Source organism: Clinocottus analis, unplaced genomic scaffold (genome assembly GCF_023055335.1).
Source record: "Clinocottus analis isolate CAN_PGR_092001 unplaced genomic scaffold, fCliAna1.0.p SCAF_11, whole genome shotgun sequence".
In the NCBI taxonomy this organism is placed as follows: Eukaryota; Metazoa; Chordata; class Actinopteri; order Perciformes; family Cottidae; genus Clinocottus; species Clinocottus analis.
This window is the reverse complement of record NW_027175832.1, coordinates 1,210,097-1,222,400: the sequence shown is the minus strand read 5'-3', so window position 1 is coordinate 1,222,400 and position 12,304 is coordinate 1,210,097. Positions and strand designations below refer to the sequence as shown.

General features: G+C 46.4%; 1 protein-coding gene across 1 annotated transcript; it reads right to left on the bottom strand.

The window, feature by feature from the left end:
* Positions 1–902: 902 nt before the first annotated feature.
* Positions 903–9,242, bottom strand: acsl3b (acyl-CoA synthetase long chain family member 3b). The gene is made up of 15 exons (XM_068571308.1): positions 9,034–9,242; positions 6,457–6,952; positions 5,724–5,901; positions 5,506–5,615; positions 5,201–5,339; positions 4,424–4,574; positions 4,106–4,229; positions 3,784–3,855; positions 3,486–3,625; positions 2,834–3,006; positions 2,366–2,440; positions 2,094–2,285; positions 1,886–2,000; positions 1,507–1,664; positions 903–1,326 (listed from the first exon to the last, which is right to left on the bottom strand). Exons 2-15 carry the CDS (start codon positions 6,805–6,807, stop codon positions 1,169–1,171), a joined length of 2,136 nt encoding a protein of 711 aa, XP_068427409.1. The 5' UTR covers positions 6,808–6,952; positions 9,034–9,242; the 3' UTR covers positions 903–1,168.
* Positions 9,243–12,304: the final 3,062 nt, after the last annotated feature.

Sequence of the window (12,304 nt, the reverse complement as noted above, 5' to 3'; positions counted from 1 at the left end):
ATCAGTGTCTCTCTACCGCCTCCTTCCTTCCTTCCTTCCTTCCTTCCTTCCTATGCTTGTTTCCTACAGGAGGAGCTCTGCTGTACGAGTCTTTTTTTTACTTCCTACATACATCAGTTTAAAATTTTGCGTATAAATATTGCACATTCATTTTGTAGTTCATGTTCATAAGTAAAAAAAAAAGTAACAGTAACTAGACCGATGGCAAAATAAAAGGACAGCGTGTACAGTTTTGTCAAAATGTAACTGCGCTAAATAATGGAACGATTTTTTCAAAGCTGGGCAAAAATAAAAATTCCCGTGGAGACATCCGAACAGTTCACTGGTCCTGACGGGAGGAATACGTGGCAGAGCTGCAGGACGCTGATGAACCAACAAAAGAACCAATAAGACACCGGTTAGGGCTGCGAAGATGGAGGAGGGGGCAAAGAGCAGGGATGGAAACGGTCCCCATGGATGCTTTCACAACTGATGCTCGACCCCGTGAGAGCCGAGGGGACCGGAGACGAGTCATTAAAACACACTGGAACAGGCAGAAAGAGGGGACGGCAAGACAACAACAACAAAAGCTTGTAAACAAAGCTCATTGAAGCACATCAGCATAAACAAAATTGGCAATACAAAAACAATAAAAACCCTCAGAATGTTACAAACATGAAATAACATTTGGAAAATGTCATTAAAAACTCAAATCTCTCATGGCTTTGCAATGCCGAGTCCTCGCGTACAGAAACACTCACGGGATGCGTTTGACAAACCAAACATGGAGAAAACACAGTGACATCATTGAAAGAGAGGAGGGATCCTGCGTTGGGGGCGGGGCAACAAAAGGGGCGCTGACATTGATCCAGACGCACATCGAGCCTGACATTACTTTCACTTGGAGTCATGCGGACGTCCGTCGCACATCCGGCCGGTTCAGTCGCCTTTTGGTCTCGACAGAGAGCCGGAGTCAAGAGTTTCTCCCCCTCTTTTGATCGAAGCTGGTCAAAGGGAAGCTGAGGAGGAGGTGCATGAGACTCTGTTGTGTCTGTAATGATGTGTGCGCAGCTGTATCTAAAGTACTCCTCTCTAAGTATTCCAAGTATAGTGGCTTCTGAGCTTCTTGTGTATGTATATATATACACACATACATACATACATGTTGTTAGGAGTGTGTCTGTGTGTGTTATTTCCCCCCGTACATCCTCTCGATGTCGTCTTGGTAGTGTGTTTTGAGCTCCTTGCGCTTCAGCTTGAAGGCGTCAGTGACCAGCCCGGTCTCTGGCGTCCAGGCCTCAGCGCTCAGGCGGATCTTCTTGGGGATCTCAAATCGCTCCATTTTTGCTGATCGTGGGAGGAGGGGGGAGAGCAGAATCACAAGTTAGAGTGACATTTACAGTGCGACTCTGGTGCGAGGCCGACGCCATCGCATCCAATCTGAACTGTCAAAGTTTCGGCAGAGGGAAGCGGCGCTCGGCGGAGTGAAAGAGAGCGAAGAGGACGGACGGGGCTTCGTTTGCATACCTGAGATCGCCGCCTCGGTAATGATGCGCAGGACCTCCTTCTCCATCTGGGAGTTGTTGCACATCTCCTCCCACGTGCCCCTCACCTGCATCTGCTCCGCCAGCACCATCAGCTGCTTGTGGTTGGGCACCACGAAGCTGATCACATACGACTGGTCGCTGAAGAACAACAACAGAGTTTAGTTTTCTTTTTCTCCCGCTGTTAGCAAGAGAGAAAACAGAGAGTCCGAACAGACACCGTCTGGACTGTTGGCGGTTTAAAAATAGGCACTTGAAGCCAAAAGTCCAGACAAAATTGATTCAGAGGTGTGTGTGTGTGTGTGTGTGTGTGTGTGTGTGTGTGTGTGTGTGTGTGTGTGTGTGTGTGTGCAGGATGTTACCTGTTGGCATAGGCACAGATGTTGTCTATGAGGGAGCAGTTCTTCAAGACAGCCTCCACTTTTCCTAGAGAGACGTACTCGCCCGCCTGCAATTTCACCAGGTCTTTCTTACGGTCTGTTGGGGGAAGGGAACACACACACACACACATGTCACAATCCTGACAGCTGTTGTGCTTGTCCAACACACACACATTTGTTCATCTCGTACCGATGATCTTGAGACATCCGTCCGAGTGGAACTCTCCGATGTCTCCCGTACAAAACCATCTCTGGCCGCGCTCGTCCACGAAGAAATCCTCACGGTTCTTGGTTTCGTTTTTGTAGTAGCCCATCGTCACATTCGGGCCGCCAATCACAATCTCCCCCCGTGGGTTGGGCTTGTCCGTGCTGTAGTATCCACCTGGAGGAGCACGCGCCCGATTAGAACATCAGTGCACGTGTTGCCTTCTCTAAAAGCGTCTGAATGGGCCGTGGACTCACCCTCCTCCCAGTCCTTCAGTCTGATCTCTGAGCAAACCAGAGGAGCGCCAACTCGTCCCGTGCTGTAGTCCCAAACTACATAAAAAAAGACACCCCCAATAAATTAAGGTCATATATGGAAGTCCATTTCAGCCACAAAAAAAAAAAAATATTAATAGTTGGACAATTAAAAAATTAAAAAAAATAAAAATAGTTTGATAATTTAAAAATAAAACAATGAAATTGGATAATTAAAAAATAAAAAATAAAAAATAAAATAAAAAAAGTTTAATTTTTTTTGTACTCATTTTGTTGTTTGGGAGGGTTCCTAATATTTTTTTTTTGGTCCTAATATTTATTTTTCTAATTTTTTTTGGGGGGGCTTTCATAAAGTCATGACAACAAATCATATTTTCTTTTGCCGGTCTGTTAATTTCTCCAAAAGGGTGGAGAAAACATCCGCTGTGTCAACATGAAACCCTCTCTTACTCTCGCTGATGGTGCCGGCGCCGCAGGTCTCCGTCAGGCCGTAGCCCTGCCCCACCGGGCAGCACAGGCAGATGTTCATGAAGTGTTGTGTGGCAGCGGACAGCGGCGCCCCGCCGGAAAGCAGAACCCGCATGTTCCCTCCCAGCAGCGCTCGCACCCGCTTGAACACCAGACTGCGGGTGGAGGAAGGGAACGAAAGCAGAAATACGCAGCGAGGAGATGATGAGCAAAGGGGTGGCAGAGAGTAACAACAACAACAAGTTGCCATTTATTTTACAACGTTGTTAAATCGTACTAAAGAATCCGCCCTGTGCAAACACAATGTCAGAAACCCATGCAGAGATTTAAGCTTATGTTCAGCCGAGTAGCGTAACAGTCGGGTTACAAGCCGATGCTACTTTCGCTAGGTGTCCCCCGCTAGCTCCCAGCTGTAGCCAGCTAGCGCTGCTGCTAGCTCCCGGCTAGCCCTCCGACAACCACTGAAGGTAGCGGGACCAGCCCCCCTCTTGACACCCGACTCGGGTCGCGACGCAGGTAGCAACAGCGGAGCGCTAGCAGCAGTGCTAGCTTGCTACAGCAGGGACACCCACCGAAGGTAGGAGCGGCTTGTGAATATTGGCTCAGGTCCTCAGGACCGTCACGAGGGCTTTACCTGTCGCATAGAGGCGTGCTGTAGCCCTTGGAGATCTGCTCCATCTTGTAATTGTAAGCCAGCACAAAGAGCGTCTTCTGGAGTTTGCTCATCTCGTCTACTTTGGTCATCACATTCTTGTAGATCCGATCCATGATCTCCTAAACGCAGCAGGGGGAGAAACTCTGTTAGATGTTTTATTTCTATACTCTGTGGCTGTTATTTAGTGATTATTCAATGTGACTGCAGTCTAATAATAATGCTAGACATGCTAGAGGCAACGTTACTCAGAATGACGAGACTCATTGAAAATACTTACTGGTACAGCGGCCATGAGAGTAGGTTTCAGCACACTGGTGTCTCCTTTACTGCCCTTCTTTATCTTGGTAGACTATGGAGAAGGAAAAAAAAGCCAAAATCTCAGTGATTTATCAGTATTTAATGTGACATGTACGGTGGCTGAGGTGGGTCAGTACCAGCACTTCTGACTTATGTCCACGACCACCTTTACTTCTTACTGCGTCCTGACACCTCCCGGTGAGTCATAGTACGCACCCCAACCCGGAGTAACTGCGCAATACCTGTCGGCCACCAGGCGCCTGTGTGTGTGTGTGTGTGTGTGTGTGCTTTTGAACACCAACCTGGTCCGCTAGAGTCTGAGGGGAGGAGAAGCCGATGCGACAGCCGTGAGAGATGCACACCAGTTCGGCGCTGAGCTCCAGAACGTGCGCCAGCGGCAGGTAGCCGATGTACGTGTCCGTTTCACTGCCGGCACAGAAGCATCGCGGGTTAATTCACACAATGGAGACACAAGACAGCGCAGCGAGGCGGAGGAGGCGATTAGCTGCATGAGGAAAGACGTCAGATTGGATGTTTTTTCCCCCCCCGAAGCAGTCAGAGATATTTTGTAGATTTGCAGAACAGGAGAAAGAGAGGAAGGGAATCTGGGATGGGCGTACTTGAGGTTCGGCAGCCGCTCGGCCATGCCGGTGATGCCAGCGATGATGTTGCCATGGGAGATCATGACGCCCTTGGGGATGCCTGTGGAGCCGCTGGTGTACATGATGACCGCGATGTCTGAGCTCTCCGGCTGTCTGCGGTCCACAGCGACTGCAGAGGAACCGAGGGGGGATTGTTGGAGAGGAAACGGATCACACAGTAATATCAACATGAATTGTAATGATGAGTTTGTGTGAAGAAATCTCTGCTCAGTGAAATACAGTAAAGAAAATATACTTTTCAAACAGCAGTCTGCTATGAAAGGGTTGGAATACTGTTTTTTTTTTTTTACTTAATGTATTAATTTATCATTTAGGCTATAAAACATCAGATAAACAAACTGACCATAAGAAAAATATATTGTATTTTTCAAATAAACAAAAAACTAAAAGCAGAAAATGTTTGGTTTAAGCATAAGATAATTTATGGGTTTTTTTTAGCCTGACAATCTTTCAATTAATCTTAATGCAAACTATTGCAATTTTCCATTTAATTTCTACATGATTGTGATTATTTTGCATGGTACATTATGTATTGTCTTCGATCTTCAGTAATATTCCAGTGCTTTCTCTGTCATTATGACATTGGTTGTGTGACCTCTTCCTGACTCCAACCACAGCACATCACTCCAATTACACATCAGGGTGTTGGCTTTGTACTAAGCCTCCATCAGAGTGCTTCCATTTCCCCGACAAAATTAGAAAACGTTTTATTAATCACAATGCTCGGATACGCACGATTTTCAGGCTTGGATCCCATCTCCTTCACCGCATCCATGCTGTAGACCATGATGCCCCTGGGGATGTTCGGCCAGCTTGTGGGTTTGCTGTCGACTAAGATGATATACTGCAGTCTGGGAACGTCACACACTATGGCCTGGCAAATGGAGACGGGTGTAGGAGGGAAGGAGGGAGGGAGAAGGGCGAGCGAGAGGAAAAATGTAATCGAGCAAATAGGACCGAGCTTCATCACCGAGCCCAAACGGTGCAGACAGTCTGTAAAGTACATCACGGAGACAGGCGATGAAAGCGAAGCCGCTTACCTTGAGACGGCTCTGAAGCAGGTCTCTGCTCGTGATGATGTGCGTGATCTCCGTCTCGTTCAGGCCGTGCGCGATGGCCGTGGGTCCCAGGGTGGAGTACAGGGTCACGACTGTCAGAAAGAAAAGCCAGTTAGATCAATCGGGCGTCTCAAGTCCTGCGCTGTGGAGCGGAGGATCGTGTCAATGCACGTTACGCTAGTCTAACTCCTGCCACTCACGTGGGAAGTTGTACATGAAGCAGGCTTGTGCCGCTACGACCCACTCCGCCCGGGTCTCGCAGAAGATGGCGATGTTACACAGGGGCCTCTGGCCGAGCGCCGCCAGGCCGCTGCCGAAACACTTTGCTGTCTCGTAGGCGTCCTCGTAGGACAGCCAGTTATATTTTCCGAGTATTACCTGGAACAAGCAAAGATGATATGAAATACTCAGGATCATTTCAAACGACGAATATCAAGAGAGAGCTCAAATGATTTTAGGAACCTTGCACCCGTGGTATTCACGTCGATGTAATTAATATGAGCACTGTCCACCTGTTTCACAATCTCATAAAAGGTCATGTGCAATATTGACTGTTGGATCTGAAAGAGGTCTGATGTTGGTATCGACACACAGCATTCTTCACATGCAGTCAGTTAGCGCCATCTACAGGGCTATGGAAGCCACGGCGGCGTTAATGAGGAGGCTGTCGGCCTCGAGAGAACAGCACCCGCAACACTGCTGCTCCTCCACCCACATTCCTCACGCTGAGCACAGCAGCAGACATTTCCGTCAGCCTCACAGACACAAGCAAACATCCTGCAATCCCACAGATTCATATACGGTTCCACACCTACGTGTGATGAGCGGAACCACCCACCAACTCGTCTGTAGCCTGACCAACAAAAAAAAAAGGATGGAGTTGACACACAATCTGCACCAAGTTCGCAAAAGTAACAGGTCAGTGTCTCTAACCTTCTTGAAGACTTTGCCGTTGGGCTGGATCTCATCCTCCTCACTGAGCACCTCCCGAGTGCCCAGACAGTCTCTCTTCGGGAACCGACTCGCGGCGTAGTCAAACATCTTGTCCAGGGTGTCCACCCTCGGGTGCAGCCATGCCGCTAGCTTCTCTTGGCTGTTGATGGCCCTGTAAGGCCCGGCTGGGTGGCCACTGACCGAGCTCGCCTTGATCCGGCGAGCCCGTTCCAAGTTGGTGCCGGCTCCGGAGAAGAAGTACCAAGGTATGAAGGTGATGACCGAGTAGACCCAGACGACAGAGCGGAAGACCTGCAGCAGCAGGGGGTTCATGTCCTCCTTCAACTTCATGTTGGGAGGATGAAGTCAGCGCTGGAGGCGAATCAAACCAGACGATGCGCCGCACTCGTCACTGATCGTCAAGTATTCTGACTGACTTGCTGCTGTGGCTGAAGGTTGCAGGCGGTGGTTCTTTGGCGCAGCGAGTCACCCAGACCTGCAACAGAGAGGCACAACATGCAGTTTCAGAAGTGTAGTCTGGAACAAAAAAGATGCATCAGCACATTTGGAAATATTGTGCAGCATCAAAATGCGTGCTACTGCCTCCTGGTAAACGAATCGCTGCCGGCCTGAGGACCATATCTGTCTATTCTGAGGCTGGTTCTCAGTAAGCAGTATCTATTTCACCAGAGCCGCTGGCCTTGTTGGTCCCATCCTTAAGGAGAAAGCATGATGACTCTGAACATCATCGACATTAACATTAATATAGTAATAATAGTTCATGGACAGAAGATTAATTGCCGCTGATATGTGAGGATTTGCTGCTTTGTATTTTCCATTTTGTTTCAAAACCAGAAAACATTGCCTTGTTCATTTTCAGGAATGATACAGCTTCTCTCTATGCCTCACCACTCGCTTGTAACTCACACCACGAGGTAGGCTCCTGTTTGCAAATGAAGTATTGAGGCATGTGTCACTGCTCTCATTTGTTTGGTGATATGACTAAAACAGTTGGATCGCCTCTGACGCTCACCTCCCGGAGCTCAGTTATTCTCAGTGCATCCACACAGCCAGGCTTACTTTGCATTGTAGCCCTGCAGGAACTAGCGACAGTGACTCATTCTGCTGCATAGAACGAGAGGTCCAGAGGTCGTGTTGGAGGTTAGCATGACCCGGCCTTATATTGAAACAGTACCGAGAAGAATCTACCACTAATCGAGTGCATCTAATTATTACTTAGGAGGATTACATGTTTAGCTGCAAATTCAAGAAGCTCTTATTCAGATAAACAAATACATTTTTCCTTCCAACATGTCACACTTCTATGGTAAAAAAGAGACGTGATTGCAGATATTTTACTTCAGTTAAGTGTTGAATTGGGCGACACAGCACCGATTGTCGGCACTGCACCACACTCACTGCACATTTGTCTATTTCGTGAAGTGTTTCATTGTCATGCAAACAGCAACTGCCTTTACTGCCAAGTAGAATACACGTTGCATAAGTCGTCCCAGTCTCACAGGTTGAACATGTTTCACCCGTGAGACTGGGGATGGTTAATGCAACCCAGACACTACAACTAACTGACACAACTCTATCGTACATATTTGGGCAGAGAAAAATGCACAAAGAATAACAGCCAGGGGCACATGAGGAGGTTTCACACTGGTTCATTCGTTGGGAATTTCACCTGTGAGTGAAGTGGACACACCTGTTTGGATTAACAGCAATGTGCCATATGAAGAAAAGGACACAAGATAACTGGATAAGAAACTAACATGAACGAACATTAGGCCCATGTGCATTGTGATAAAAGTGGCTTAAACAAACAAACACACACACACACACACACACACACACACACACACACACACACACACACACACGCACGGAGATTTGTTACAGTATGCAGTGTTCAATGATGGAGACAGCTGATTTTGGAGATAAACACCACAGATTAAAACAGTCCATAATGATCTCATTTCGCTATATTGTGATAGTACATGTACTTTATCCACATGGCTTTACCTGAACGAGAATTGGGAATGAATTAAAAACCTGTCCCCTCTATAGTTTTCATTATAAGCACCTTGTGATCATTTCACACATTGTCTCCAACATATTAAAACAGGCGTCATGCTCTACTTTTACTTGCACCGATGTGTTTACGTTTTTTAATATCGTGTCTCCGTTGTTCCTCCTGAGAAACACCGGGCACGTGTGCGGTACCGACCATGTTGTACTTCGTGCACGTCAATACCATAATGTGCAGCTAATCAACGCGAGAGCCGCTCACAACGCAGCAGGAATGACGGTAACCGCGAAGCAGCGTCACGGTGAGCGGCGAGGCTAGCAGCTAGCATACCGGGCTCCGGCTAACCACTGCAGCTGTTGCCGGCCCGCTGCTGACGTCGTACAAATCAGTCACATTGTCAACATCCAGCCCGCAATACAACAACGGGACTCGCATCTGGCTGAACACAACCGGGGGGCACACGGTGTCGCGGCTGCTAACAATCAGTCCCCCTCGCTTCAACATCTGCAGAGCGCTCCACGCAGCGGCGGCACATTTCTTACCTCTTTTCTGCGTGGTGGCGGGGCTCGGATCCGGCCTCTTTGTCGTCGTCACCGGCGATCTGACATGATATCGATGCGGTCTATTAAACGGGGGTGGGTTCACTTCTGAATCGCAGCTGCGAGTCTGTTATTACACGTATCTAAAAATTAAGTGAAATTCTACATTTGAGCATCACCTGGACCAGCGCTAACAGCCCGGAAGCTGGGGAGTGACGTCAGGACCTTTCTCCGTCAGCGATTGGCGCGCTGGAGGTGGCGCGTGCTTGGAGCAGCCGGGACGTCAGGGGGGTTACTAGCGTTCACGACGCCGTGGACAGTCGGTCTGGTTCGGCTCGATGACCCGGTTGAGAGACACGGGACGGCGGGTCAGCCGTTAACCCGACCCGGCCGCGTGACCGCGGGTTTGAACGCGGTTTTGTTTTTGTGGCGGATTCGCTTCCGTTTTTTATTCCAAGTTGTTGAGTTTTAACTGCACTTTTTTTTCGAGGGTCGAGCGACTCGGAGCTCACAAAGAGACGAGGCTGAAACTGAAAGTGAAGATTGTATTTTAAATATGTTAAAACAATAAAGTCTGTTTGTCTGTGAAATGTCGTTTGCGGATCTTCCCACGGAGACTTGGTATGGAAGTGAAAACACCTCAACTCTGACTTCTATACTAGATGTATATACTAGACTAGTATTTATATACTAGTTCAGTATTTCTCAACCTTTTTTCAGTGATATTTTTTCAGCCTTTTTGGTTTAAAAAAAAAAGGGATACTGCCACTGCCATCAGTGTCTGATTTAATATAAAATATATACACTTTTTTTTGATTTGATATGTATATTAAATATATATATTGAAAGGAATATATATATTTAAATTTCATGTAGTGCCTTCACCTACCCCCAGTTAAGAACCACTGTATTAGTCTCTGGCCCAGCTGTGTTCTCAGCCTGTAGACCTGAAGTAGTACCACCCCGAGTACCTTGAACTACAGCCTGCATTATATTCATGAATGGCCTCACACTGAGAAACTGCAGTTCAGTGGCTGGCTTCCTTTCAAAAACAATAAACAAACAGACCGAGGGAAATAAATATTGAGATGAAATACTGCTTACTTATTTTGTAAATTTTTTTTTCTCCAAAAAGCATTATCAGAAATAAAGACATCAAATTTGACAAATAAAAGTTGATTGTATATGAATACTTAAAATACCTGTAGGCAACGCTCCAATTAGTTTTTTACTGCGATCACCAGACATGACACCTGGCATTATGATATTTTGAGCCTTAATCAAGAGGTCACTCATAATCCAATGTAATCCCAATATTTATCAAAGAAAGAAAGACAGAAAGCAATAACTTTTCCACTAGTAACAGCTGTGTTGAACAGACATCGAGTTGCTTTGTCATGGTTTACCATAATCAAACATAAAACATGTTAAAGCCACCACTCATCTATAACATGAGTATGTCATGAGTGGTGACATATATATGATATGGATATGATGACATCACTCTCTTTGTTGAATACTCGTTTCTGAGCAGGATGATGGATGAAAGACAGAGTGACGAAGGCGAAGACAACGCACCAGATGGGGAAGATGGATGTGGACATCGACAGAGGAAGAGGAAGTGAAGATGCCGGGGGAGGACAAGCCTCCTACTAACTGTCACGACCTGGCTGTCAGGCCGTGACAAAGACGGTACACACACACACAGGGTTTTAAAAAGGAAAGGAACATTTATTAACAACACAGGACAACTTAAAGTATCAACCAAACAGGGTGCTGGAGGAACAGAGATCCAGAGCCCAGACTGGAGCAAAACCCTCTTTAAGGCTCCTGGGAGAACAGCCAGGTGTTCCCAGTTGGGCTGATTAGCTCCGCCTACTTTAGAGACCTGCAGGTCACAGACAAGCCAGTCACAGTGAGGACAGTCACTGTGTGAGGACAGTCACACAGCAGGCAACCACATGAAGCGATAACACTTTGATTGAATACCCTAAAACAAAAAAATACAATACACAAATTGATAGAACAACAGTTTTTTAGAGCCATCTGCATTGTCCCATTGTTATGGTTGAAATATAAAAACAGTCTGGTCCCCTAACAGTAACTAGCGTTCATTTGAAAAAAGAAAACTATCTGCCCAGTACATTTGACCAAGACTGGAGCTCACAATGTCTCCTGGTTCAATGCACTTTTTTGCGTTTTGGCCAGTCAGATAAAATCAGTATGGACCCAAGACGGATATGTAAAAATATATTATATTTGCTTTATTCCTACTTTATAAGTAAACTAGTAAATTTTGCAGGAATAGAGTGACTCCAGGAGGTTACAAGTAAAACAACAACAATCAAACAAATAGATGTGTGTATAGTATTCATCATATTAAATAATGAAATAGGTGCAACATAGTTCATCTTTTCATTTTCTGCATTCCCACTTTTCTCCACCAGAGGGAGTCATTGTGCATTTCTCTCATGAGGCTTTGCTCTGCGCTCTTATCATCACGCTACTCGTTTTGACTTGCCAGAGAGAAGATCCAACAGTTCAAGACAGAAGAAAGTCTTCTTTGACATCTGAACGGCGACTCAATAACAGTAAAGTGGCTAGGTAAGCTATGTTGGACACTTTGACCCCGGACATTGACCCCTTCTCACTGGTCTTTTGAGTGTGTTCATGCTTGTTAGGCCATATGTCTGTGCATAGTTTGACAACATGCATACAAACACACAAGTTCATGCTTTTTTTTTCTCCTCGTAAACACATGCCATTCACACCATCATGTGATCACATGACCGAGCCAGAGCGGTTACACAGAGTGGTGATAATCGCTCTCCTCGGGCTGCGTTTGAGGTCATCGAGATAGGACGCAAACCATCAGAGGGCAGATGTTATGAGCAAAAGGAACACTTTCATCTCCTCTGTGAAATTCCTGTGTCCAATCTGATAATTACACAAGGACACACTTTGCACACACTTAAAGGCAAGACACAGGAAGAAAGGAAATGCATCCTGGGACTGTCTGACCCTGCACAGTGGCTAATGGTCCCTCAGGACCCACCTATGACAGCCACTGACCAGTGTCATGTGACTTGTTAGGGTGTTTGCTTGATGATATGCTTCCTTTTAAGTTATTATGTTCTCAAAGAGACTTCCAAACACTAAAAAGACCAACGTTAGAAGACTCCAATAACATATCTTTTTGCATTCCAGTCTTTTAAAGTAAAACAACTACACCAATAACTTTTGAGCCCCTGGCTGATTATGAAGCCCCTTGACG

Coding starts and splice junctions, on each gene's coding strand:
- acsl3b (XM_068571308.1), bottom strand. CDS start 6,807: ATGAAGTTGAAGGAGGACATGAACCCCCTGCTGCTGCAGGTCTTCCGC. Junction 5,616..5,723: donor CTTCATGTACAACTTCCCAC/GTGAGTGGCAGG, acceptor TCTTTCTGACAG/TCGTGACCCTGTACTCCACC. Junction 2,441..2,833: donor CGCCGGCACCATCAGCGAGA/GTAAGAGAGGGT, acceptor TTTTTTATGTAG/TTTGGGACTACAGCACGGGA.